Raw genomic sequence first — 26,586 nt, 5'->3', positions numbered from 1 at the left:
CTTTAACTATAAGGACCTTTGTTGGCAAGGTGATGTCTCTGCTTTATTCGTATAAATATATCCTGTTATTTTCTACGTTTCTCAGAGATAACAACTAAGTGTGGGTAGATCAACGTGTATCTTGGAAAACGCACAGAAAAGCTCAAGATACACGTTGATCTACCCACACTTAGTTGTTATCTCTGAGAAACGTAGAAAATAACAGGATATATTTATATGGATTCTTCAAACTTACACGACCCCCTTAAAAATTAGCTGATGAAGGACCTTCCACCGTCAGGCAGGGAGACGCTGTGAAGTGGGTGGGTTGTTTTGCACATTATATACCAAGTCCAGTTTTGCATGTGCACCCAATAAAAACTCAAGACTGGTCCCGGTTTCCCGAGGTTAGACCTAGCTGTGTGGGTGGCTGTGAGAGAGATACACACACACCATTTCAAACACTTTGATGTGTTCGTTTTTTAGATGTTTGGCTATACAGAATCATCCTGTATAATATAATATAATTAATATAATATAATATAATATAATATAATATAATATAATATAATATAGTATAGTATAATATAATAATTAATATAATATAATAATATATTATGTTATATTATGTTATATTATATTTATTATTATATTATATTATATTATTATATTTTATATTATTATAATATGTGTTCATTTTTTTAGATGTTTGGTTATACAGGAATCTTCCTGTATAATATAATATAATATAATATAATATAATATAATATAATATAATATAATATAATATAATATAATATAATAATAATATAATATAATATAATATAATATAATATAATAATGTTATATTATGTTATATTATGTTATATTATGTTATATTTATTATTATATTATTATATTATATTTTATATTATTATAATATGTGTTCATTTTTTTAGATGTTTGGTTATACAGGAATCTTCCTGTATATTGTAATGTAATGTAATGTAATGTAATAATCTCACTGTATACAAGTTGTACAAGTGACAATAAAGTATTTCAATTTCAATCCTAGGTGTGCATCTTTCAAAAACCCGCAAGAGGCCCTAAGCTCAAGTATGGGAAAAGCCTACTGCCAAATCCTATACAGCCATGAAAATCAGAGGACCTTTGAGCACCAAAACATGTTCCAAACTGCAGGGGGTTGGACTAGATGACTCCTGGGTCCCTTTCCTATAGTTCTATGATCCTATGAATAAAAACTGCATCCCAAGCAGCTTTCTTTGCTTCTCCCCCCACTTTCTATTTTGTCTTTATTTGCATTGCACCTTTGATACAAAACTACACCCGGAAATAATTCTCTCTTTTTTTAAATGTTTATTTTTAAAAACAGAGTTGGACTGCGTTGTCATGAGATAAAAGGAATTTCTTTTTTAAAAATAAAAGCAAAGGCATGGGAGGAAAGAGGGACGAGAACGAATAAATATACTTGCGGTGGGGAAAGAAATGCAGGACTTGGGGGTCGGGGTTTGGGGTGGGTGGGGCGGTGAGACCTGGAAAAGGTGCTTTGCAGTGAAACTGTTCAGAGGCTGTGAACAGAAGCAGGCCCTGAGGGGAGAAGACAAAAGAAAAGAAAAGCAGAGGCTCAAACAAGTCCCGCAGAGGAGCAACGCAAACTGGCCACCCAAGAGAAAGAGACGAGGGAGACGCAAAAGTCCTTATTCGTACGTACGAGAAGCCGTGTTTTAGCCAAAAAGGGTCCGTTCCGGGGGCTTCCGCGCAAGGCTAGCGTCCTGCTAAAATTGCAATCATTCCTTCCAGATGTGTGAGGGGGGAAAAACCCATTTGAGACATGGAGGGGAGTGAGCAGGGTGTGGGGTTTGGAATTTGGTTTCTGAGCCTTTAGAACACACATGCGCACGTTGCCGCCATGCTCCTGGAACCCCCCTCCTCAATGAGGGCTAGAAACATCCCCAAGCGAAATCATCAGATCCTCAGCGTCAGTCTCCGGGAAGTCTAGAGGTTCCGGCCTGCGGCAGACGGCGCTGCCCGTGTCCCTTGCGGGTTCCGCTCTTTATTGTTCCGCAAAGGCCGATTTGGGAGCAAGGCGGTACGCATTTGGGGAACGAGGTGCGGCTGCCCCGTGGCATTCGCAGAACCAAGGCGGCCTCACGCCCACCGTCCAGCGGTCTTTGTGGCGGCTATGCCCCCCGCGCCGGCAGAATCGGGAGGCACTGGAGGGGAAGGAGGCTGAGTGGAGGAGGTTTTTTTAGGGGGGGAGAAGGAGTGCAAGGGAGAGCCACAGCTGTCGACTTTCCCCTTTTTTTGCGACGAATCCTATTCGGGAGAAGGGAATTTCCCCTAAAAAAAGGGAAACGTTGACAGCTATGGAGAGCTTTTCCTCCTTCCCCCCGCAGGGCCTTACGGGAGTGGCTCCCCGCCCAGGGAGGGCAGCAGCCTCTGGGCGGGGGGCTCGGTGCTGTGAGTCCTCAGGTGGTCCTTGAGGGACTCCTTGTAGCGGAAGCTCCTCCCGCACTCGGCGCACTGGTACGGCCTTTCCCCGGTGTGGATGCGCTGGTGCTTTAGCAGGTTCTGCTTGCGGATGAACCGTTTGCCGCAGACCGGGCACTGGAAAGGCCTCTCGCCAGTGTGCAGCCTCTGGTGGTTCTGAAGGTGCTCCTTACGGCTGTAGCACTTGCCGCACTCCTCGCACTTGTAGGGCCGCTCCCCGCGGTGCGTCATCTGGTGCCGCACCAGACCCGAGTGGCAGTTGAAGCTCTTGCGGCACTCGGCGCACTCGTACGGCCGCTCCTGGCTGTGGTGGCTCCGCTGGTGAACCTTCAGGCTCTTCTTCACCCCAAACATCTTCCCGCACTCGCTGCAGCCGTGGGGGCGCTCGGCCGGCGGCTGTGGGGCAAAGAGGCCTTGCAACTCGCTCTCTAACTCAATGGATTTACCCGGTCGGCTCCTGGCAGGGCTGAGGGGCGGCGCAACCGGGCCGCCTGGGCCCACGTAGGATTCTATCGCCGCCGATGCCGCCGCCGCCCCGGCAGATACGGGGGCCTCGCTGTGGAACACGGAATCCCTGGTCCGCGCCGGTTCTTCCGGGCACGAGCGCTGGGTCTCGGCTTTGACGGCCATTGCGTCGCCAGCTGGGAGGAAGAGAGAAGAAGAAGAAGAAGAAGAGTTTGTATTTGATATCCCGCTTTATCACTACCCTAAGGAGTCTCAAAAGGGACGCGGGTGTCACTGTGGGTTAAACCACAGAGCCTAGGACTTGCCGATCAGAAGTTCAGTGGTTCGAATCACTGCAACGGGGTGAGCTCCCGTTGCTCGGTCCCTGCTCCTGCCAACCTAGCGGTTCGAAAGCACGTCAAAGTGCAAGTAGATGAATAGGTACCGCTCCGGCGGGAAGGTAAACAGCATTTCCATGTGCTGCTCTGGTTCGCCAGAAGCAGCTTAGTCCTGCTGGGCACATGACCCGGAAGCTGTACGCCGGCTCCCTCGGCCAGTAAAGCGAGATGAGTGCCGCAACCCCAGAGTCGGTCACGACTGGACCTAATGGTCAGGGGTCCCTTTACCTTTATGGAGTCTCAAAGCGGCTAACATTCTCCTTTCCCTTCCTCCCCCACAACAAACACTCTGTGAAGTGAGTGAGGCTGAGAGACTTCAGAGAAGTGTGACTAGCCCAAGGTCACCCAGCAGCTGCATGTGGAGGAGCGGAGACGCGAACCCGGTTCACCAGATTACGAGTCTACCGCTCTTAACCACTACACCACACTGGAACTCCATAGGGGAAACAGGCCGCAGTTATTTAACGTTACTTCCGGGTTTCGCCGCTCGCGCATGCGCAGACGCTCAAAATGACGTCACGCGCATGTGCGGGAGCGGCGAATCGCGACCCGTGCATGTACAGACGCGGGTTACATTCACTTCAGGATGCGAACGGGGCTCCGGAACGGATCCCGTTCGTATCCAGAGGTACCACTGTATTCAAAGCCAAAAAGAATGGGCCGCAGTTATTCATCCCAGCCATAGGGGGCGGCAAAGGAAGTCACTTCCACAGGGGGTTTGTTCGGTAGAGAGACTGGGAGAGTTTAGCCCAAGGGGCACAGCTCAGGGGTCACCAACAGGGTGCCCGCGGGCACAATGGAACCCCTGAGATCTCCCCCCATGGCTTTCACAACACCTCCCATGTCTCCTTATCAAGAGGCGGCGAGGGCAGATACCCTTTTGCCTTTGAGAAGGATACAGAGCAGAAGGTGGAAGTTGAAAGAAGGGCACTCTTTCCCACTTCCTCCTCCCGCTCTATGGGCTTTTCAGGGCTCAGGTTTAATGCACACTTTGTACAATGGTACCTTGGTTCTCAAACGCCTTGGTTCCCAAATGCCAAAAGCCGGTTTTTTAACGTTTTTCAATGCGGCTGTCAGCTATTGCTTCCGGAGCCCCTGCACCAATCAGAAGCTGTGCCTTGGTTCTCAAACATTTCAGAAGTCAAACGGACTTCCGGAACCGATTAAGTTTGGCACTTTTGTTTTTGCTATTTATTTTGCATTTCTGTTTTTGAGGCTTTTTCGGTTAATTTTCGTGACTGTATGGGACCCAGTTCAGCTATCGATGGATTGATTGTGTGACTGCGGAAATGGATAAAAGCCCTCCACCCAAACAAGGACTATCATCAATGCAGGTTAGGGGAAAAAATAAATTAATTTTTATCATCTACAATGCTGCTTATTTATTTTATAGTACGGTACATTGGTTATTGCTTTCATTTTATGGATCAATGGTCTCGTTAGAGAGTAAAAGTCATGTCAAATTGCTGTTTTAGGGGTTGTTTTTAAAAGTCTGGAACTCATTAATCTATTTTGCATTACTTTCTATGGGAAAGTGTGCCTTGGTTTTGGAACAGACTTCTGGAACGGATTCAGTTTGAGAACCAAGGTACCACTGTAAAACACTTAAGAGATTTAGGCAGAATAAAATAGGCACACACACTTTATATCTCAGGGGTCGGCCGATCTGGAAGAAGAGGGACTAGATTGCAGAGGGTTGGACTAGCACTTTCTCAGAAACCCAAATGTACAAACATGCCCAAACTGTTTGGAAGCCCTAGCATTATCCTAGAATGCTTACAAAGCATCTAAAGGTTTCTAAGTGATGTACAGAGACAGTTCCTGCTAATAATAATAATAATAATAATAATAATAATAATAATAATAATAATAATTTATTATTTATACCCTGCCCATCTGGCTGGGTTTCCCCAGCCACTCTGGGCGGCTTCCAACAAAACACTAAAATACAATAACCGATTAAACATTAAAAGCTTCCCTAAACAGCGCTGCCTTCAGATGTCTTCTAAAAGTTTGGTAGTTATTTTTCTCTTTGACATCTGGTGGGAGGGCGTTCCACAGGGCGGGTGCCACTACCGAGAAGGCCCTCTGCCTGGTTCCCTGTAGCTTTGCTTCTCGCAGGGAGGGAACCGCCAGAAGGCCCTTGGAGCTGGACCTCAGTGTCTGGGCTGAATGATGGGGGTGGAGAGGCTCCTTCAGGTCTACTGGACCGAGGCCATTTAGGGCTTGAAAGGTCAGCACCAACACTTTGAATTGTGCTTGGAAACGTACTGGGAGCCAGTGTAGGTCTTTCAAGACCGGTGTTATATGCTTGAAGGTTCACAATCTCATGGACACGACACAAAAGGAAAAAGGAATGGGGAGGGAAGAGGAAAGAGGAAAGAGGAAAGAGACTTAGAATCGCACAGTGGAAAGGGACAAGGGTCATCTAGCCCAACCCCCTACATGGGGCTCGGAAGCAAGCAATGAAGCAGCTGCTTCTTCCCTGGCTGATAGGATGGAGCCAGGATAAGTCTCCCCTTTGCCGTGATTATGTTCTTGGGAGGTAGGGATTGCAGCTATATGGGTGAATGCAGGAACTGAGGCAGACATGCTCATCCTAAAGGCTGCTCACCTGTGCCGGGACCTGTAAGGATGTCTCTCTCTGCCGACTCCCAGTGTTCCCTGACGCATGGCTCCTCCTCTTGCTTAATCCATGACAAGAAGTCATGGGCGGACATGAGGCCCTCAGCTCCTTTGCGAAGAGAACCAAACAAAACAGTTCAGAAGAAGGCGGCCCTCGTGTCGGTTAGGCGAACAAAAACCTCAGCATGGCCGCCCAAACCCTGACATAGCAGAGGTCAAAGCCTGTCCATCAAAAAGATTGACCTGTTCTAGTCTTCCCCAACCCCAGCTTCAGCTGTTCCGTACTACAACTCCCATTAGCCCAGTCAGCACGACTGGAAGTTGCAGTCCAGAACATCTGGCACAGGTCGGCCTATTCTACTAAAAAACAAGTCTCAAACAATAACAACAACAACAATAATTTATTATTTATACCCCGCCCATCTGGCTGGGTTTCTCCAGCCACTCTGGGCAGCTTCCAACGGAATATTAAAATACAATAACCTATTAAACATTAAAAGCTTCCCTAAACAGGGCTGCCTTCAGATGTCTTCTAAAAGTCTGGTAGTTGTTCTTCTCTTTGACATCTGGTGGGAGGGCGTTCCACAGGGCGGGTGCCACCACCGAGAAGGCCCTCTGCCTGGTTCCCTGTAACCTCACTTCTCGCAGTGAGGGAACCGCCAGAAGGCCCTCAGAGCTGGACCTCAGTGTCAGGGCAGAACGATGGGGGTGGAGACGCTCCTTCAGGTATACTGGACCGAGGCCATCTAGGGCTTTAAAGGTCAGCAGCAACACTTTGAATTGTGCTTGGAAACGTACTGGGAGCCGACGGAGGTCTTTCAGGACCGGTGTTATATGGTCTTGGCGGCCGCTCCCAGTCACCAGTCTACCTGCCGCATTCTGGAGTAGTTGCAGTTTCTGGGTCACCTTCAAAGGTAGAGTGCATTGCAGTAGTCCATGCAGGAGATAACCAGAGCATGCACCACTCTGGTAAGACAGTCTGTGGACAGGGAGGGTCTCATCCTGCGTACCAGATGGAGCTGGTAGACAGCTGCCCTGGACACAGAATGGACCTGCGCCTCCATGGACAGCTGCGAGTCCACAATGACTCCCAGGCTGCATATCTGGTCCTTCAGCGGCACAGTGACCCCATTCAGGACCAGGGAGTCCTCCACATAGTCTACTAAAAAGCGAGTGTCAAAAAACAAGATGACAATGTTAGTCCTACAGAGCAGGCGCTTCCCCCAACCTGGTACCTGCCAGATGTTTTGAACTACAACTCCCATCAGCACCTGGGCAGTTGGTGAGAGTGACCATCCAAAACGTCTGGAGGACACCAGTTTGGTTCAAATGACAAGAAAGAAGTTTCTGACTAAAGGTTAGGGAGAACTTTGGGAGGCTATGAGCTGTTTAGTCAGCGGTGGAACGGATTTCCTTGAAAGGTGAATCACTGAAGGTTTCTCAACTGGGGTTGGGCGGCCATTTCTCAGGGATTCTTTAGCTGCGATTCCTCAGGACCACAACATCTCCTTCCATATGAACCTACCCAGACCCTGAGATCATCTTCTGAGGCCCTTCTTCATGTACCTCCTCGAGAGGTCTGGAGGGTGGCAACACGAGAACAGGGCCTTTTCTGCAGTGGCTCCCCGTCTGTGGGATGCGCTCCCCAGGGAAGTTTGCCTGGCGCCTTCATTATACACCTTTAGGCGCCAGGCAAAAAGTTCCTTTTTAACCAGGCCTTTGTTTGACCTGATCAACATCCCATACTCATTTAAAATGTGGTTCTTTTGGGGGTTGGTGTTATTGGGTGATTGCTTTTATTTTAATTTTATATTCTGTAACCTTTTTATGTGAACTGCCCTGAGACCTCCGGGCATAGGGTGGTATATAAATTCAATAATAATAATAATAGTAATAATAATAATAATAATAATAATAATAATAATACATTAGGGATTCTGCCAATTCAGTGTTCCTTTTTAACCAGGCCTTTGGTTGATCCGATTTACGTCCTATGCCCTTGTAAAATGTGGTTTTTGGGGGTTGTGGTTTTCAATTTTATTACCGTATTTTTCGCTCTATAGGACGCACTTTTTCCCCTCCAAAAATGAAGGGGAAAAGTGTGTGCGTCCTATGGGGCGAATGCAGGCTTTCGCTGAAGCCTGGAGAGCGAGAGGGGTCGGTGTGCAGGCTTCACGAAGCTCTCTGCAAGCCTGCAGAGCCCGGCAGGAGTTCCCGCCAGGCTCCGCAGGCTTGCGGACAGCTGCCTGCAGCCCGAAGTCCGGGGAGTGCATCACTGTGCACCCCGGGCTTTGGGCAGCAGTTCCTGCCGGGCTCAGAAGGCTTGCGGATAGCAGCCTGCTGTCACCAAAGCCAAAACAGCGAGACAGGGCGCTGCACAGCCCTCCATCTCGCTGTTCCAGCTTCAGGATGGCGGGGTGTCTTCAAAGGGCGGTGGAGGCTACAAAGGATGTCCCTGAAGCCTCAAGCCTTTGGAGTGCAGCTGCGCTCCAAAGGCTTCAGGGATCTTTGAGGCTGGCGGTGGGGGAAAGCAGCGCTTCCCCCCACTGCCAGCCCCACAAGCTCGGGGGGCAGCGGCAAGGCCTGCTCTTGAACGCACCTTGTTTTTGAGGGGGAGAACAAGAAACCCCCCCCCCTATTCTCTCCTTCCTATGGTCCGGTACGTCCAATAGAGCGAAAAATACGGTAAGTATGTTGTGGTTTTATATCTTGATTCTAGTCTGTCAACAGCCCTGAGACGCCCCGGATATAGAGCAGGATATAGGTAAATATTATTATTATTATTATTATTATTATTATTATTATTATTATTCCTGCATTGGAGGGGGTTGGACTAGATGACCCTCGGTCCCCTTCCAGGCAAATCACCTGAACACGGATCTGTTGGCATCCCTCTTTCCTCTGTGAACTGGCCTCCCCCTGCAAAAGACTCCTCTTGCTTGATGCGGCTCAAGACGTCCGACGTGCAAATCAAGGGCTCTGTAAAAAGGAGGGAAAGGACAGAGGAACAGATGCTTTAACAGGCTTGCCGACCCAAAGGAAAACCCTCTCCACCTTCTCCAAATTTCAGGTGCTGAAAACCTAACCTAAAATTCCATACATAGTAAACATAAGGAAACCTCAATTGGAGTTTTTTTTTAAGCAGAGGTTGGGTGGCCATCTGCCAGGGATTCTTTAGTCGTGATTCCTGAACTGCATTGCAGCGGATTGGGCTGGATGACCTCTGGAGGACCCGTTTAATGCTATAATTCTATGGTTCTATAAGAAGGCAGTGGTTGCTCCCTTCTGAAGGGAAGGAAAAGGTGACCACTCTTGCCACTATAATAATAATAATAATAATAATAATAATAATAATAATAATAATAATTTATTTGTACCCCGCCCATCTGGCTGAGTCTCCCCAGCCACTCTGGGCAGCTCCCAATCAAGTGTTAAAAACAGTAGAGCGTTAAATATTAAAAACTTCCCTGAACAGGGCTGCCTTCAGATGTCTTTTAAAAATAGGATAGCTGCTTATTTCCTTCACATCTGAAGGGAGGATGTTCCACAAGGTGGGCGCCACCACCGAGAAGGCCCTCTGTCTGGTTCCCTGTAACCTGACTTCTCGCAATGAGGGAACCGCCAGAAGGCCCTCAGAGCTGCACCTCAGTGTCCAGGCTGAACGATGGGGGTGGAGACGCTCCTTCAGGTCTACTGGGCCTTTGTGGTCGTTTAGGACTTTCAAGGTCAGCACCAACACTTTGAATTGTGCTTGGAAACGTACTGGGAGCCAGTGTAGGTCTTTCAAGACCGGTGTTATATGCTTGAAGGTTCACAATCTCATGGACACGACACAAAAGGAAAAAGGAATGGGGAGGGAAGAGGAAAGAGACTTAGAATCGCACAGTGAATTGTGCTCAGAAACAGACTGGGAGCCAATGCAGATCTCTCAGAACCGGTGTTATGTGGTCCCGGCTGCCACTCCCAGTCACCACTCTAGCTGCCGCATTCTGGATTAATTGCAGTTTCCGGGTCACCTTCAAAGGTAGCCCCATGTAGAGCACATTGCAGTAGTCCAAGCGGGAGATAACTAGAGCATGCACCACTCTGGCGAGACAGTCTGCGGACAGGAAGGGTCTCAGCCTGCGTACCAGATGGAACTGGTAAACAGCTGCCCTGGAGACAGAATTGGCCTGCCCCTCCATGGACAGCTGTGAGTCCAGAATGACTCCCAGGCTGCGCACCTGGTCCTTCAGGGACATAGTTACCCCATTCAGGACCAGGGAATCCCCCACACCAGCCCATCCCCTGTCCCCCAAAAAGATGAATTGCTATTGTGCCCGCAGGTATCTTGTTGGGGACATCAACAGAAGAGCAATTTTTTTCTTTTCTTTTTGAAGAACCAACAAATTGCGCCTTCCGTGCTTGGATCTGAAAGATGCTTTTCTGACACCAGAGCTGGAAGGAAAGGGTTAGGGATTTACAATAATTGAGAGGCTTTACAGCCCTTTTAGGCAGCCGGGAGAGTCGCCCGTGTGCAAATATTATTTATGACTCTTGGTCTCTGGAGTTTTGAGAGGGGCTGTCGAGACGGAAGACCAGAAGAGAATTATGGGACCCATTATCCTGATCTATGAAACTAATCAATATGAAATCAGTTTCTAATTGGTTTGGAAATTCCTGACAGTCGTACTTTGGAAGTTGAACTCCTTGAAAGTTGAACGTTTCAGCTCCCGAACGCACCAAACCCAGAAATGAGTGTTCTGGTTTGCAAACGTTCTTTGGAACCCGAATGTCCGACACAGGTTCCGCTGCTCCCGATTGGCTGCAGGAGCTTCCTGCGGCCAATCGGAAGCTGCGCCTTGGTTTCCGAACGTTTTGGAAGTCGAACGGACTTCCGGAACCGATTCCGTTCAGCTTCCGAGCAGGTACGACTGTACTAAGAGAAAGGCAGTCAGGATGCAGGACTGTTATAAAACAGTTTCAAAAGCTGGTAGCTTGGTAAAGGCACAAAGGGAATTAGGCTCCATCTGCGCTGTACTTTGAAGTTCTGGCTTTCCGCAAAAAATCCCAAGAACTATAGTTTGCCTGATTCCCTCACGGAGCTACAATTCCCAGAGTTCCCTGGGGGAGGGGGAGAGAGCCTAAATTTTAAACTACTCTGGGAATTGTAGCTCCGTAAGGAGAGTGGGACGCGGGTGGCGTCGTGGGTTAAACTGCAGAGCCTAGGACTTGCTGATCAGAAGGTCGGCACTTCGAATCCCCGTGACGGGGTGAGCTCCCGTTGCTCGGTCCCTGCTCCTGCCAACCTAGCAGCTCGAAAGCATGTCAAAGTGCAAGTAGATAAATAGGTACCACTCCGGCGGGAAGGTAGACGGCATTTCCGTGCGCTGCTCTGGTTCGCCAGAAGCGGCTTAGTCATGCTGGCCACATGACCCAGAAGCTGTACGCCGGCTCCCTCGGCCAATCAAGCGAGATGAGCAACCCCAGAGTCGGCCACGACTGGACCTAATGGTCAGGGGTCCCTTTAACTTTAAGGAGAGTGGAGCATTGCACCCAGGCAACTCCTATTTGCGCCAGCTGGGCCGATTCTGCTAGTCTGTTTGATATGCAAATGGGCGTTAAATGATATGCAATGGAGGCTTGCAAATTAGCTGCAGCCCTGAGTCACTTGCAATGGCCCATTCTGCACCTGCCCTGGCAATAAACATGTGTTTCATCCCTGCCAGGGTGGATAAAAATAAATGATTTTTTTAAAAAAAATTAAAAATCTGATTTTTTGATTCAGATCAGATTTTTTTGATTTAAATTGGATTTTTAAAATAAAATGCTTTTGGAGGAAAAATCTTTCTAAAGATAGTTTTCTATTTAAGTTACTTTATAGTCCGAAGGCTATTCATCAGGAAATAAGGATTTGTTTTAAGTTTCTCATGTGTGCTAGAACTCAGTCTGTTTTTAAAAAAATTGTTTAAGCACATCAGTTAACAAACATGGATACATATGCTATAATGCTATTGTTATAGTTAAATAAATTGTTTAAATTGTTATTAAGGAAATTATCATTTTTTCCTTCCAATAAAGTACAGCAGAAAAGTTGTCCAAAGAGAAACAATAATTTCATAATTATCTGTCTATGTATTTCTGATAGTATAACCAAATCAATAATTTTTGATATAACTGTAAAAACTACTCTGAAAATTTATTGTTCCAAAAATGAAAGCTTCGTCTGGTTGTAACTATTAAGATTATACCAGCAAGAATGAGTCTTTCTGTAAAAAAATGATTTAAATCAAGTCTTACTGGCTAGTGATTTAAATCAAGTCTTACTGACTAGTTATTTAAAATGATTTGATTTAAATCAAATCCACCCTGATCCCTGCAATAGAAAATACAAAGGCAAAACTCCTGTTTTCTTTAAAAGTGGTGTTTTCCCAACGGCAATAATGTCTGGCATGTGATGGCCCAGATTTTTTAGAATCAACCTACCCCTCCTTGCAAGGGACGCGGGTGGTGCTGTGGGTTAAACCACAGAGACTAGGGCTTGCCGATCGGAAGGTCGGCGGTTCGAATCCCCACGACGGGGTGAGCTCCTGTTGCTCGGTCCCTGCTCCTGCCCACCTAGCAGTTCGAAAGCACACCAGTGCAAGTAGATAAATAGGTACCGCTCCGGCGCGAAGGTAAACGGCATTTCTGTGCGCTGCTCTGGTTCGCCAGAAGCGGCTTAGTCCTGCTGGCCACATGACCCGGAAGCTGTATGCTGGCTCCCTCGGCCAATAAAGTGAGATGAGCACCGCAACCACAGAGTCGGCCACGACTGGACCTAATGGTCAGGGGTCCCTTCACCTTTTCCCCCTCCTTGCACACCCAATTTCTTCCAAATTGCTTTCCTCACCTGTGCAAGGATCCGTAGATATCTCCCTCTCCTTTGTGCTGTGCTGTTCTGGAATACATGGCTCTGCCCCGCGTTCAATTCTGGGGTGAGCCTCCGGTTTGGAAATGTTAACGTCTGCTCCTGGAGAAATAGAGACAATGCTTCTCTAAAACGTATGTTTTTTGTCGTTGTCCTATATTGAAAGACTTTTGGCAGAAGGTAACCAAAACCGTCAACAGAACTGTAAGGAACAACCTCACATTTACAGAGCAAAACATCCTCCTGAATTATATACCCAGGACATGGAACCTTACAAAAGGACGATACGAGTGGACTCTCCTGACCACGGCAAAAAGACGGATACTGGTGAATTGGAAAAATAAAAATGCGGCTGCCTTCTACGATTGGATTGGAGACTTATACAAACTCGCAACGTATGAACAACTTGCATATAAACCCAGACTTGCCATGGGCAAATTCAATGATATTTGGATTCCATTCTTACAAATACTGTAATAGATTAAGATCTGGTGAAATACTATAACTACCTTGTAAAATACCGTGTTTTTTGCTATATAAGACTCACTTTTTCCCTCCTAAAAAGTAAGGGGAAATGTGTGTGCGTCTTATGGAGCGAATGCAGGCTGCGCAGCTATCCCAGAAGCCAGAACAGCAAGAGGGATTGCTGCTTTCACTGCACAGCGATCCCTCTTGCTGTTCTGGCTTCTGAGATTCAGAATATTTTTTTTCTTGTTTTCCTTCTCCAAAAACTAGGTGCGTCTTGTGGTCTGGTGCGTCTTATAGAGCGAAAAATATGGTATACAGTTTGGGGTTTTGTTTTCCCTCCTGCATGGGTTCTGTTTCTCCTTTTCGTTTGCCTCTCACCATTTTTGGTACACTTATAGATATGCACTTTTTGAACTTTCAATAAAGATGTTACCAAAAAATATCCCCCCCAAACCAGAAATATCTCCTCCTGGAGAAGGCATGGAGAAGAGAAGATAAAGACTTTGAAGGAGGAGGATGATCTTTAGCTAGATCTCTTCCCCCTCCCCAGCGAACACAAGTCATCCTTCGTCGCTCCACGATTTCTCCTTACAGATCCCGAACAATCCCACTGTTCTGAGCACAGCCTTAGCTTAGAGGAAAGGTAAGAGGTGACATAGGGACGCGGGTGACGCTGTGGGTTAAACCACAGAGCCTAGGACTTGCCTATCAGAAGGTTGGCAGTTCGAATCCCCGCGACGGGGTGAGCTCCCGTTGCTCGGTCCCTGCTCCTGCCAACCTAGCAGTTCGAAAGCACGTCAAGTGCAAGTAGATAAATAGGTACCGCTCCGGCGGGAAGGTAAACGGCGTTTCCGTGCACTGCTCTGGTTCGCCAGAAGCAGCTTAGTCATGCTGGCCACATGACCCGGAAGCTGTACGCCGGCTCCCTCGGCCAATAAAGCGAGATGAGCGCCGCAACCCCAGAGTCGGTCACGACTGGACTTAATGGTCAGGGGTCCCTTTAAGAGGTGACATGATAGAACAGCATTTTCCAAACTTGGATCTCCAGCTGGTGTTGGACTACAACTCCCATCATCCCCAGCTAGCAAGACCAGTGGTCAGGGATGATGGGAACTATAGTCCGCAAACAGCTGGAGACCCAAGTTTGGGAAACAATGTGTTGAAAGTTCATAATGTTAGGTTGGAGAAAAGATCTCCCTCTCTGTATGCCACAACAGCTGCAAGAATATTGCTAGCGAGGAACTGGAAGAAACAAGATTTACCAACGACAGTGGTACCTCAGGTTACATACGCTTCAGGTTACTGACTCCGCTAACCCAGAAATAGTGCTTCAGGTTAAGAACTTTGCTTCAGGATGAGAACAGAAATCGTGCTCCAGCGGCACAGCAGCAGCAGGAGGCCCCATTAGCTAAAGTGGTGCTTCAGGTTAAGAACAGTTTCAGGTTAAGAACGGACCTCTGGAACGAATTAAGTACTTAACCCAAGGTACAACTGTATAGAAGAATGGCAGATGAAGATGATGGACTATATGGAACTTGCCGAACTGACCAGGAGACTCCGAGACCAGAGAGAAGAGACGGTGGAAGAAGATTGGAAGAAGTTTAAGGAATATTTGAAAAAATATGTTAATATTTAGATCTTAGAATAGCTTTGGAAGTGGATTTAGGCTGTAGGGTTAGAAGTAGAAGATAGTGTATTTTAAAATAGTATTCTTTGCAAGTGATAAAATGTGAAGATTCTTATGGTTAAAGGAAGTGTGATTTTTAAAAAATAGTTAGAAATTATGATATATGTGAACTGCCAAAGATGAGGTAAAATGAAAATCAGATAGGGGGGACTTGGGAAAGCCCACCTAACAATGTTTAGAAAAAATAAGGATAAGACAAGAATCTGTTTCTATTGTTTGTTTTCCTGTTTGTGCTGTTTATTTGTGTTATAAAATGAATAAAATTGGGGGGGGAGAGAGAGAAAAAATCTCCCTTTCTCATAATGAAGGAACAAGTTACCCAAACCTGACTATGCAGTCACCAGAATCGGGCCCCAAAATCCCCAAATTTCTCCTTCAAGGATCCATTAGCTAAAATCTATTAGCTTGAGCTGTGTAACACAAACCCAGCTGTATAAACAAAGCCTTCTCCTTTATCAGTCCATGAAGGCTTAATGGATGGCCTTGTCAGTTCCGAGTGAAGACGGGATGGCAGATCTGGGTCTTATCTTATAGGTTGTAACTATCCTGACCACACTGATGCACACGCCTTGCAAGACAGGCCTGTCAGCCCCCGCACCCGGGGATGGCGCCAGGAGTACACCTATAGTTGGGTGACCTTCTTACCCCGAGATAAGAGTACAGAAACAAGAATTTCTGTTCATGCTCAAGCATGTAAACTTACATGTACAAACTCATGAGGCTGGATTTCTGGGGAGGGGGAAAGGGGACCTGAAGGGGATATAAGCTGTATGTAACTGCTCTTTAAGTGTGCTTGCTGTGACTGATCACGCAGTGCCTTTCTGCTATCCGGAAAGCAGAAATAAACTCTTTCTCTGAACCAACCCTCAGTGTCTATTGACTCCTTCCTCCCTCCCGGGAGCAACGCTCATCCCGCCCATGGGAAAAGTCTGAAAGGCTACAATAACGCTCGAACCTGTGGGCATCCAATGCGAAATTCAGGACCGATAAAAGAAAATCCTTCATGCAGTGCAACAGCGGAGCTCCCTTCCACAGGAATCCGCTTGGCCAATGAGAGAACAGGATGAGCCTGGCTAAAATCGAAATTAGCATCCAGAATGGTGGCTAAACTCTTTGAAGTCTGCTTTCTGAATCTTGCTTCTCCCCACAAACCCAACAGGCAAGCCGCAATCCGTTCAGGAAATCTCACAGGTCGTATCGCAGGATAACGAATACCGGCCTCCCTTACAGTGTTGTCGCGAGGACTACGCGCACGAAATGCTTCGAACCCTCTACATACGACGCAAGGGGGATGGTTGTTTCCGTACCTAGGCTGAGCAAAGACTCGTAGTTCTCCTTCACGAGGTTGTTGTACAGGTCCTTCTGCCACTCGGCCAAGTTCTTCCACTCTTCGGCGGAAAAATACACGGCAATGTCGACAAACGTCACCGGCATCTGCAAATTATTGCAATTATTATTGTCATTGTTATTACAGAGCCAACGCAGGGTAGTGGTTAGAGTGCTGGGCTGGGACCTGCGAGAGACCAGGGTTCAAATCTCCACTCAGCCACAGGAACATAAGGAGGGCACATTATCTACCCGGCCCGGGCCTCTGCCTGGCTCAGCAAGGCCCTGACTCCAACCCCTTGCAATGCAGGAATAAGCAGCTCTCCCAAACACGGATCGAACCTGCAACCTTGGCGTTATCAGCGCCACGCTCTAACCAACCGAACCCAGCAGCTCAACCACCCCAATTTAAGCAGGACATCTTGGAATTGCAGAAGCCGCCTCGGCTTCCGATGGGATCCCAGAATGTCCCTTTCGTTTTTACTCCAGTGTTCTGGCACGAGTCGGCTGGCTCCCGCAAAACAAGCGAGCGGCCTGATTTGGATTCCCCGGACGCTGGAGGGTTCGGTGGGCACCTCTGCTTGCGGCAGTATTCTCTCACATTGATTCTTCTGGTTTACTCCCCGACAGCTGGGCCATTGCGGTAATCATCCCAATATTCAAAAAGGGCCCTACATCGGATCCGGCCAGCTACAGACCTATCAGTCTCTTACCTATAGTTAGTAAATTACCGTATTTTGCGTCCTATAGGACGCACTTTTTCCCCTCCAAAAATGAAGGGGAAATGTGTGTGCGTCCTATGGGGCGAATGCAGGCTATCGCTGAAGCCTGGAGAGCGAGAGGCATCGGTGTGCACCGACCCCTCTCACTCTCTAGGCTTCAGGAAGCTATCCGCAAGCCTTGGGAGCCCGGCAGGAGTGCCCGCCAGGCTGCCAAGGCTTGCGGGCAGCAGCCTGCAGCCCAAAGCACGGGGCGCACACCGGAGCGCGCCCCGTGCTTCGCGCAGATGTCCGCCGGGCTCGCAAGGCTTGCGGGCAACAGCCTGTTCTGGGGGCTGGGGTTGGGGGAAGCTCAGGCTGCCCCCAGCCCCACAAGCTCCGGGAGCGATGGCGAGGTTGAGTGCAACCTCGCCTTCGCTCCCGGACCCCCAGCCCTGAGGCTAAAAACGAAGCCAGGACAGCTAGCGGGATCCATCCTGCTTGCTGTCATGGCTTCTTTGCTCTTTGGGGCTTGGGGGGGGGAAATAATTTTTTCCCCTTTATTCTCCCCCCCCCCAAAAAAAAAATAAGTGCGTCCTATGGGCCGGTGCGCCCTATAGGGCAAAAAATACGGTATATGCAAAACACCTCCAAAATAAAGTGATTAACTGGCTTGATGTTGAGGCTATCCTTGCGGAAGAGCAAGCAGGATTCAGGCAAGGCAGATCTACTATAGACCATTGCTTCGTCCTAGCCCACCTCATAGATATGTACGCCAAGCAATCTCGCGGTGTGCTGTATGTTGCTTTCACTGATTTGAACGCTGCTTTTGATTCAATCTCACGAGTAAGACTATGGGCCAAATTAAACACCTCAAGCATAAGACAGAAGATTATTATATCTGATTAACTGCCTTTATAAAGACACTGTGCTGAAAGTGCGTTGCTCTACAAATGGCCAACTTACAGGATCTGTCCCAGCCACAAAGGGAGTCAAGCAAGGATGCATTTTAGCCCCGGCACTCTTTAACCTATACACAAACGACATGGTCCAGTGGCTAACATCTTCAGAATGCCACACTCCTAAACTGGCCTCATGGGACGCGGGTGGTGCTGTGGATTAAACCACAGAGCCTAGGGCTTGCCGATCAGAAGGTTGGTGGTTCGAATCCCCGCGACGGGGTGAGCTCCCGTTGCTCGGTCCCTGCTCCTGCCAACCTAGCACTTCGAAAGCACATCAAAGTGCAAGTAGATAAATAGGTACTGCTCCGGCGGTAAGGTAAACAGCATTTCCGCACGCTGCTCTGGTTCGCCAGAAGCGGCTTAGTCATGCTGGCCACATGACCCGGAAGCTGTACGCCGGCTCCCTTGGCCAGTAAAGCAAGATGAGCGCCGCAACCCCAGAGTCGGCCACGACTGGACCTAATGGTCAGGGGTCCCTTTACCTTTAAACTGGCCTCAAAACCAATCTCTGTACTATTATATGTTGATGATGCAGTCCTCTTATCCCAAACAAAAATAGGCCTAAAAAGATCGATAAGAGAAATCTCAGTGTGTTGCCAGAGAGAACACCTGGTCGTAAATTATCAGAAAACCAAATTTATGGTTTTCTCAAGAAAATATAGGCCCCACACTTGACAATCAGCCAATCGAACAGGTCAAAGCTTTCAAATATTTGGGCCTTATCTTCCAGTCCACAGGGTCATGGGGAGTACGCCAAAAATGTGCAAAAGAAAAAGCAAAGTGCCAAGACTTTGACTTGCTTTTTCCATACAAAGGGTAGCAAAGATATACCTTGGGGATTTCTCCCTTAGCCCCCGGGGGAAGCCTCAGGACCCAGAAGTTGCGGTTCTTGAGCAGGTTCTCCACGTTCTCCAGCCTCCTCTGGAGCAGGCCGTACTCCTGGATGAGGGTCCCCAGCACGGCCCACTTGCTTTCCAGCTGGTTCCCAAACTCCATGGCCGTCTTCTCACAGTCCAGCAGCTTCTTCTCGGCTGTCCCAGACCTGCCCTCCAGGCTGAGCAGGCGGGTGGCCAACAGGTCTATCTTCCGCTCCATGGCCTGGACCGTGGCCACCACGCTCCACAGGGACGCCTCGGCCGTGTGCAGTTGGGCTTCGCGCATGTGGCTCAGTTCGGGGACGAGTGGGGGCTGAAGGGGCATCAGGTGCTGAGCCTCCACGTTCCATTCCTGGATCTGGAGAGAAAATCCAACCGGTCAGCGAAGCCAGGGAGCGCCTCCACCCAAACAAACCCATTTCTTACTGCTTCTGTTTTATTATTTTGGAGCAACTGCACCCCTCTTCACCCGAAAGGGACACGGGTGGCGCTGTGGGTTAAATCACAGAGCCTAGGACTTGCCGATCAGAAGGTTGGCGGTTCGAATCCCCACAACGGGGTGAGCTCCCATTGCTCGGTCCCAGCTCCTGCCAACCTAGCAGTTCGAAAGTATGCCAATAAAGGTAAAGGGACCCCTGACCATTAGGTCCAGTCGTGGCCGACTCTGGGGTTGCGGCGCTCATCTCGCTTTATTGGCCGAGGGAGCCGGCGTACAGCTTCCGGGTCATGTGGCCAGCATGACTAAGCCACTTCTGGCGAACCAGAGCAGCGCACGGAAACGCCGTTTACCTTCCCGCCGGAGCGGTACCTATTTATCTACTTGCACTTTGACGTGCTTTTGAACTGCTAGGTTGGCAGGAGCAGGGACCGAGCAACGGGCGCTCACCCCATCATGGGGATTCGAACCGCCAACCTTCTGATCGGCACGTCCCATGCAAGTAGATAAAGAGGTACCGCTCCGGCGGGAAGGTAAACGGCGTTTCCATGCGCTGCTCTGGTTCGCCAGAAGCGGCTTAGTCATGCTGGCCACACGACCCGGAAGCTGTACGCCGGCACCCTCGGCCAATAAAGCGAGATGAGCGCCGCAACCCCAGAGTCAGCCACTACTGGACCTAATGGTCAGGGGTCCCTTTACCTTTACCTTCACCCAAAAAAGGCTCCCAGAGCAGCTGGCATGCAATCCATTAAAAAAAAATATGACAGTCTCTGCCTGAAGGCTTGCAATATTTGAAAAACACGACACACAAGGAGTGAGGACAAGGAGGGAAGAGGAAAATGAAGCTAAAGAGCCAGCACCCAGTTTCTAAACAGGTGTTCCTGTAATGACTAAATTCGAGGAGGGTGATTCACCAAGTCAGTACAGAATCTGGTACTTGCACACAGCGTTCTCAGATCCCCAGGTTTCATTTCACCAGACAAAAAATAAAGTTCCTAGACCTCATTGTTACAAAGTAGGTTTGTAAGTATGTGGCAGATTAGGGGGAAGGGTCATAGCGCACTAGTATGATATATGATTTGCATGTTGAAGGTCTCAAGTTTATTCCAGATGAAGCAATGGTCGGACTCTGTATAAGGTTTCAAATTAGGTTTACCTAATGCTTGGTAAATCTTTTTAAGGTGCAGGAATAGGATGGGGTATCAAAAACTGTTTGACCTTCGCATAATCCAAAACTGGAGAAATAAATTACAAGGTCTTGGCTCCCATGATGGAAGAAAGCTGGGATATAAATGCAAGAAAATAAATTGATAAGTTTGTGTGCATCTTATGTTTGATTTGCATAAAGTATACTGCTTGCAGAATTCATCTTTCTATTAGTCACCCGGGTGGAGAATTACAGTATTCTTAGCACCATGTATACAAAACAGAATTAACCTACGTCACTAAAACATTCCAAACATTATCACAACCAGATAGGGTTGAAAATATTAATTGGTTTAATTTGTAGAGGATTTTTCATCAATCGCTGAGAGGCAATATGAATTGCTGGGGCTGTACGTTAGAAGCATCACGGTGGTTTTATTTATTTCAGGGCATTTTTTATTTACTTACTCACATTTAAAGGATTGATAGTGATGCCGTTCTGAAGCAAGTTTAAGTTGGTTTAGACCAGGCATAGGCCAACTCCGGCCCTCCAGATGTTTTGGGATTACAAATCCCATCATCCCTGACCACTGGTCCTGTTAGCTAGGGATGATGGGAATTGTAGTCCCAAACATCTGGATGGCCGGAATTTGCCTATGCCTGGTTTAGACTTCAACGCTGTAGTGAGTTACTTGGGAGTAAGTACCACTAAACTCCGTGCAGCAGGGCTTACTTCTGATCATACGTGAAACTTCTTGCACACTTGCCATTCTCTCTTGCCATGCAAGTAGAGTGGTACACTACTTTTAGACTGATTTTTCAAACATTGGATTATTATTATTATTATTATTCACCTGCCCTTCACTCTCAAGGTCCCAGAGCAGGTTGCAATATTAAACATGATATTAAAAGCACTTTAAAACAACTTACAATCACAAAAACAAGGTGAGTCCTAAAAATATACGCTTCAGGTATATTTACCAGGGTAAAAAGGTCAATATTCACAGGAAACTCTGGTGGGGAAGGAGTTCTGCAACTTAGGGGAAAGTGTTTCAGCTTTGGGACCAAAGGCATCTTAAATTAAGACTTACACAACAGAAAATAATGCTCTATTGGACTCCTTTACATTTATATAAAAAAGGACTAGCGGAAAATGTCTTTTTGCTGGGGATACAAGAAGGACAATGCCTCTTTGAAACGTATGTTTTTACAGTGTTCTATATTTACTAAGTTTTGGGAGAAGCACTAGGCTATATAAATATGACCGTATGGAAAAAGTGAACAATTTCAGAGGAGAATATGATTTTGAATTATATAGCTATTTTATGGAAGCTGCTAAGAGACTGATACCGATGAACTGGAAGAATGCAGATGCGATTCCTTTTAATCAACGGATTGACAACGCAACAACACCTGCAGCTTATGAATGGATTGCTGATAGACGCAGACTTTGTTTTTGACAAATATATTGATGTTTGGAACGAGTTTATGCTGAATGTAGCAGGTTCATTAATAACCGTATGTGTATTAAGATACTAATATCACTTAGTATGGATATGTAACTGATTATACTAATTGCATTACACTGCACCTTTCTTTTCCGCACCTATTGAACTCTTTCTTTCATCGCCTTCTTTCTTTATAAATGAAATTCATCCAATTAAATGTCAATATAAAAAACAGGGGCTGCCCTAGAGAAGGCAATCTTCCCCGGGCTGCCACCCTAAGCCTCTGGTGGCAGAGAGTCCCCTCTGCCAATCTTGGCACCCAAAAGGGTCTGTAGCATCTTGGGGTCTAATAATAATGATAATGATAATGATAATGATAATAATAATAATAATAATAATAATAATAATAATAATAATAATTCATTATTATTAAGTCATTTAGGGCTTTGAACGCCAACCTGAGCGCTCTGAGCTGGGTCTGCATTTACTAACAGATTGAGGTTGAATCCTGACAAGACAGAAGTACTGTTTTTGGGGGACAGGAGACGGGCAGGTGTGGAGGATTCCCTGGTCCTGAATGGGGTAACTGTGCCCCTGAAGGACCAGGTGCGCAGCCTGGGAGTCATTTTGGACTCACAGCTGTCCATGGAGGCACAGGTCAAATCTGTGTCCAGGGCAGCTGTTTACCAGCTCCATCTGGTACGTAGGCTGAGACCCTATCTGCCTGCAGACTGTCTCGCCAGAGTGGTGCATGCTCTGGTTATCTCCCGCTTGGACTACTGCAATGCACTCTATGTGGGGCTACCTTTGAAGGTGAGTCGGAAACTACAACTAATCCAGAATGTGGCAGCTAGACTGGTGACTGGGGGCGGCTGCCGAGACCATATAACACCAGTCTTGAAAGACCTACATTGGCTCCCAGTACGTTTCCGAGCACAATTCAAAGTGTTGGTGCTGACTTTTCAAGCCCTAAATGGCCTCGGTCCTGTATACCTGAAGGAGCGTCTCCACCCCCATCATTCTGCCCGGACACTGAGGTCCAGCACTGAGGGCCTTCTGGCGGTTCCCTCATTGCGAGAAGCAAAGCTACAGGGAACCAGGCAGAGGGCCTTCTCGGTGGTGGCGCCCTCCCTGTGGAACGCCCTTCCAGCAGATGTCAAAGCGATAAACAACTACCTGACATTCAGAAGACATCTTAAGGCAGCCCTGTTCAGGGAAGTTTTTAACGTGTGATATTTTACTGTATTTTTGGTTTTTATGGAAGCCGCCCAGAGTGGCTGGGGAGGCCCAGCCAGATGGGCGGGGTATAAATAATAAATTATTATTATTATTATTATTATTATTATTATTATTATTATTATTATTTTACTGAAATATGACATGATATTTTAGGGTGCTTTTCTGTAACGAGGGCTTTGCCCTGAAAGATGGCTGAGAAGACCCTCTGTCAGCCAGTCACCCTCCAGATGTTTTGCATAGGCAAACTCCAGCCCTCCAGATGTTTGGGGACTACAATTCCCATCATCCCTGACCACTGGTCCTGCAAGCTAGGGATGATGGGAATTGTAGTTCCAAAAATCTGGAGGGCCGGAGTTTGCCTACACCTGCTCCAGATGTTGATGGACTACAACTCCCATCAGCCCTAGCCTGAAAAAAACAGGCGCTACCTTCTCCCTGCCACAAACACAAAGAAGCAAAAACCCCATTTTAATGGAGCGCCAAATGCTGGCCAGACCCACACCATATTTTTCATTTACGTCCCACGCCTTCCAAGAACCTTGGGAATTGTCGTTGACTTCCTCACAGAGCTGCAATTCCATGCACCCCTTTTTTTAAAAAAACCTACAGTTCCCAGGATAATACGGGGGGAACCAAATGTTTCAAATGCGGCAGCTAAACTGGTGACTGGGAGCGGCCGCTGAGACCACATAACACCGGTCCTGAGAGATCTGCATTGGCTCCCAGTACGTTTCTGAGCGCAATTCAAAGTGTTAGTGCTGACCTTTCAAGCCCTAAACAGCCTCAGTCCAGTATACCTGAAGGAGCATCTCCACCTCCATCGTTCAGCCCGGACACTGAGGTCCAGCTCCGAGGGCCTTCTGGCGGTTCCCTCCCTGCGAGAAGTGAAGTTACAGGGAACCAGGCAGAGGGCCTTCTTGGTGGTGGCGCCCGCCCTGTGGAACGCCCTCCCATCAGATGTCAAAGAGAAGAACAACTACCAGACTTTCAGAAGACATCTGAAGGCAGCCCTGTTCAGGGAAGTTTTTAATGTCTGATGTTTTATCGTGTTTTTATTATTCTGTCGGGAGCCTCCCAGAGTGGCTGGGGAAACCCAGCAAGATGAGTGGGGTAGAAATAAATTACTATTACAATGGTACCTCGGGTTACATACGCTTCAGGTTACAGACTCCGCTAACCCAGAAATAGTGCTTCAGGTTAAGTACTTTGCTTCAGGAAGAGAACAGAAATCGTGCTCCGGCGGCAGCAGCAGGAGACCCCATTAGCTAAAGTGGTGCTTCAGGTTAAGAACAGTTTCAGGTTAAGTACAGACCTCCAGAACGAATTAAGTACTTAACCCGAGTTACCACTGTATTATTATTATTATTATGATGCATTAAATTCCTGGTGTGGATGTGACACAAAGGTCCGCCTAGGGGGGCTGTTTGTGGGTTAATGTTAGAGTAGAAGCGCTTGGGGATTTGGTTAAGCTAAAGGCATTTTTGTTGTGTGTGTTTGCATGCAACACTCAAATTAGCACTCTGGAAACTGCTCTTGCTCTAAGCCCATTTCCCCCAAACTTGGGTCTCCAGCTGTTGTAGGACTACAATGCCCATCATCCCTGACCACTGGTCCTGCTAGCTAGGGACGATGGGAGTTGTAGTCCAACTACAGCTGAAGACCCAATTTTGGGCAACACTTTCCTGGTAACTGGTTATTTAAAAATGATATTTTAAAGGATGCTTAACCGTGTTCCCCACACCCCTTTCTCTTGCTTTAAAGGTATTTTTTAAATCACGGAGGACTACCATTTTTGAGGCTACAATTCCCATCATCCCTGACCGCTGGTTCTGCTAGCTTTGGATGATGGGAGTTGTAGTCAAAGGCAAGAGGTCGGGGTCCCTTGCCAGGCGTGAATGCAGGAGGGGAATCAAGCTGTTCCTACCAAGTTTACCCAAGTTGCTAGAGAGAGCTGAGCGGCAGTGCGGTGTAGTGGTTAGAGCATCAGAGTACGACTTGGGTTGAAGTCTCCGCTGGGTCGTGAAGCGACCTTGGGCCAGTCACTGCCTCTCAACCGAAACCTACCTCACAGGGTTGTTGTGTGGGGGGTAAACGAAGACTGGGGGGGCCACCTCAAACTCCTTGGATATGAACGCAACAAATTAATAGCAATAATAATAAATAACTGTGCAACCCGAGTGCTGTGTCACTGCAAGGAAGGGGTTAGCTGTTCATTATTGCGAGAAAAAATAATCTCATTACTGGTGGGGGGGGAGAGATCTCTCCCTACCCCCCCTTTTCTCAAAAGCAAACTGAGCGTCTTCTCAGAGGTCCCCCAAAGTTGCAGAAATAGGCTTGTGCAAAAACAGCATGGCTGCATCACAGTGGATGGGCGAGCCTCTGGGGGTGTGTGGTCGCCCCTCCAAAATGCCGATTTTCCTCCTCCCCAGATATCTGTGCCCCCCCAAAAAACCCCGAGAAGACAAGGGGGGGCCCTGAAGCATTTGGGCCCCTCCAGGAAAAATGAAACAGAGGAATAGATGGGGAGGCAGCCCAGGACCCAACTCCTAGGTCCATAAAACATTCGAAGGATCCAGGCCCCCCCTTGCAAAGTTGAATTGGCATGGCCGTTCAAATGGGGGGGGAGCGTGATCAATTACGTGGGGCAAGGCTTACCTGCCCCCCCATATTATTATTCAAGCTGGACCCCCTGGGAAGGGAGGGCTGCCCCACACCTCCAGCTTTTGCAATGGGACCTTTTCTCTCACATCAACCCCCCCATACACAAACACACCTCCTTCCAGCCCCATTCATCCCAGCCCTGCCCCCCCCACCGGGAGCCCCCTCCCCCAATCCGGATCAGCCCCTCTTTCATCCCCCCCCCCGCATCCTCCTCTCCCAAGGAAAATCAAAGAGATCCTCTCCTCCCCCCCCATAAGAGATCTCCGAATGGATCTCCTCCCCCAGGACATTCCCCCCCCCTATTTAACACTCCCAGCAAAACTACTAGGGTCTACTGGGGGGGGGGAGGCTCGGTTTTCCCATCCCACCCCACCGACCCCCCCCCCATCCCAGGCAGCAAAGAGGCCTAACACCCCCCCCATGCATACACAGCGGGGGGGTCCCAGCCATCTCCGGACTCCGAATCAACTTCTCGATCCGGATCATGCCCCCCCCTCCATCTTCGCCCCCCCCCCCAACTCCCGGCTCACCTGGGCAGGGGCCCATTCGGCCATGGCCCTGGGCTGCTGGGGGGGCTCTGGGCGGGAGAAGGGCCGGATCGGGGCTCCAGGGCCGGGCCGGGCCGGGCTGGGGGGGTCCCGGGAGGGGGGCAGCCCGAGGATCGGAGGATCGGAGGCGGAGGCGGGCGCGCTGCTGGGCTGCTCACATCCGAGGCAAACATACAAGGCGCAATTGTAGCGATTTGGTTTGGGGGGGGGCGAGGAAAAAAGCAACACTCGCAACGGGGGCCTGGCCGGGAAGCGCGCCCCCTGCAG

At 48.2% G+C, this 26,586-nt stretch overlaps 2 protein-coding genes across 2 annotated transcripts in view; one reads left to right on the top strand and one right to left on the bottom strand.

Moving 5' to 3' along the window:
* The window catches only part of LOC128423864 (cytochrome P450 2C25-like), a 227,825-nt gene that overhangs the window by 102,432 nt on the left and 98,807 nt on the right, over positions 1–26,586 (top strand). The gene's annotated exons all lie outside the window — the stretch shown is intronic.
* On the bottom strand, positions 1,399–26,586 carry LOC128423862 (zinc finger protein 282-like). The gene is made up of 7 exons (XM_053409412.1): positions 26,302–26,586; positions 18,798–19,199; positions 16,288–16,414; positions 12,808–12,927; positions 8,805–8,915; positions 5,926–6,045; positions 1,399–3,110 (listed from the first exon to the last, which is right to left on the bottom strand). Exons 1-7 carry the CDS (start codon positions 26,323–26,325, stop codon positions 2,380–2,382), a joined length of 1,635 nt encoding a protein of 544 aa, XP_053265387.1. The 5' UTR covers positions 26,326–26,586; the 3' UTR covers positions 1,399–2,379.

The sequence above is a fragment of the Podarcis raffonei genome, chromosome 12 (genome assembly GCF_027172205.1).
Source record: "Podarcis raffonei isolate rPodRaf1 chromosome 12, rPodRaf1.pri, whole genome shotgun sequence".
Classification (NCBI taxonomy): Eukaryota; Metazoa; Chordata; class Lepidosauria; order Squamata; family Lacertidae; genus Podarcis; species Podarcis raffonei.
Note: the sequence above shows the minus strand (reverse complement) of the source record. Positions and strands in the feature narration are given on the sequence as shown.

What these genes read in the sequence shown, in the direction of transcription:
- LOC128423862 (XM_053409412.1), bottom strand. Translation starts at nt 26,325, where the DNA reads ATGGCCGAATGGGCCCCTGCCCAG. An exon ending in CTAAGGGAGAAATCCCCAAG is followed by an intron (nt 16,415 to 18,797) that starts GTATATCTTTGC and finishes AATAATTTGCAG; the next exon opens with ATGCCGGTGACGTTTGTCGA. An exon ending in CCTTACAGGTCCCGGCACAG is followed by an intron (nt 3,111 to 5,925) that starts GTGAGCAGCCTT and finishes TCTTCCTCCCAG; the next exon opens with CTGGCGACGCAATGGCCGTC.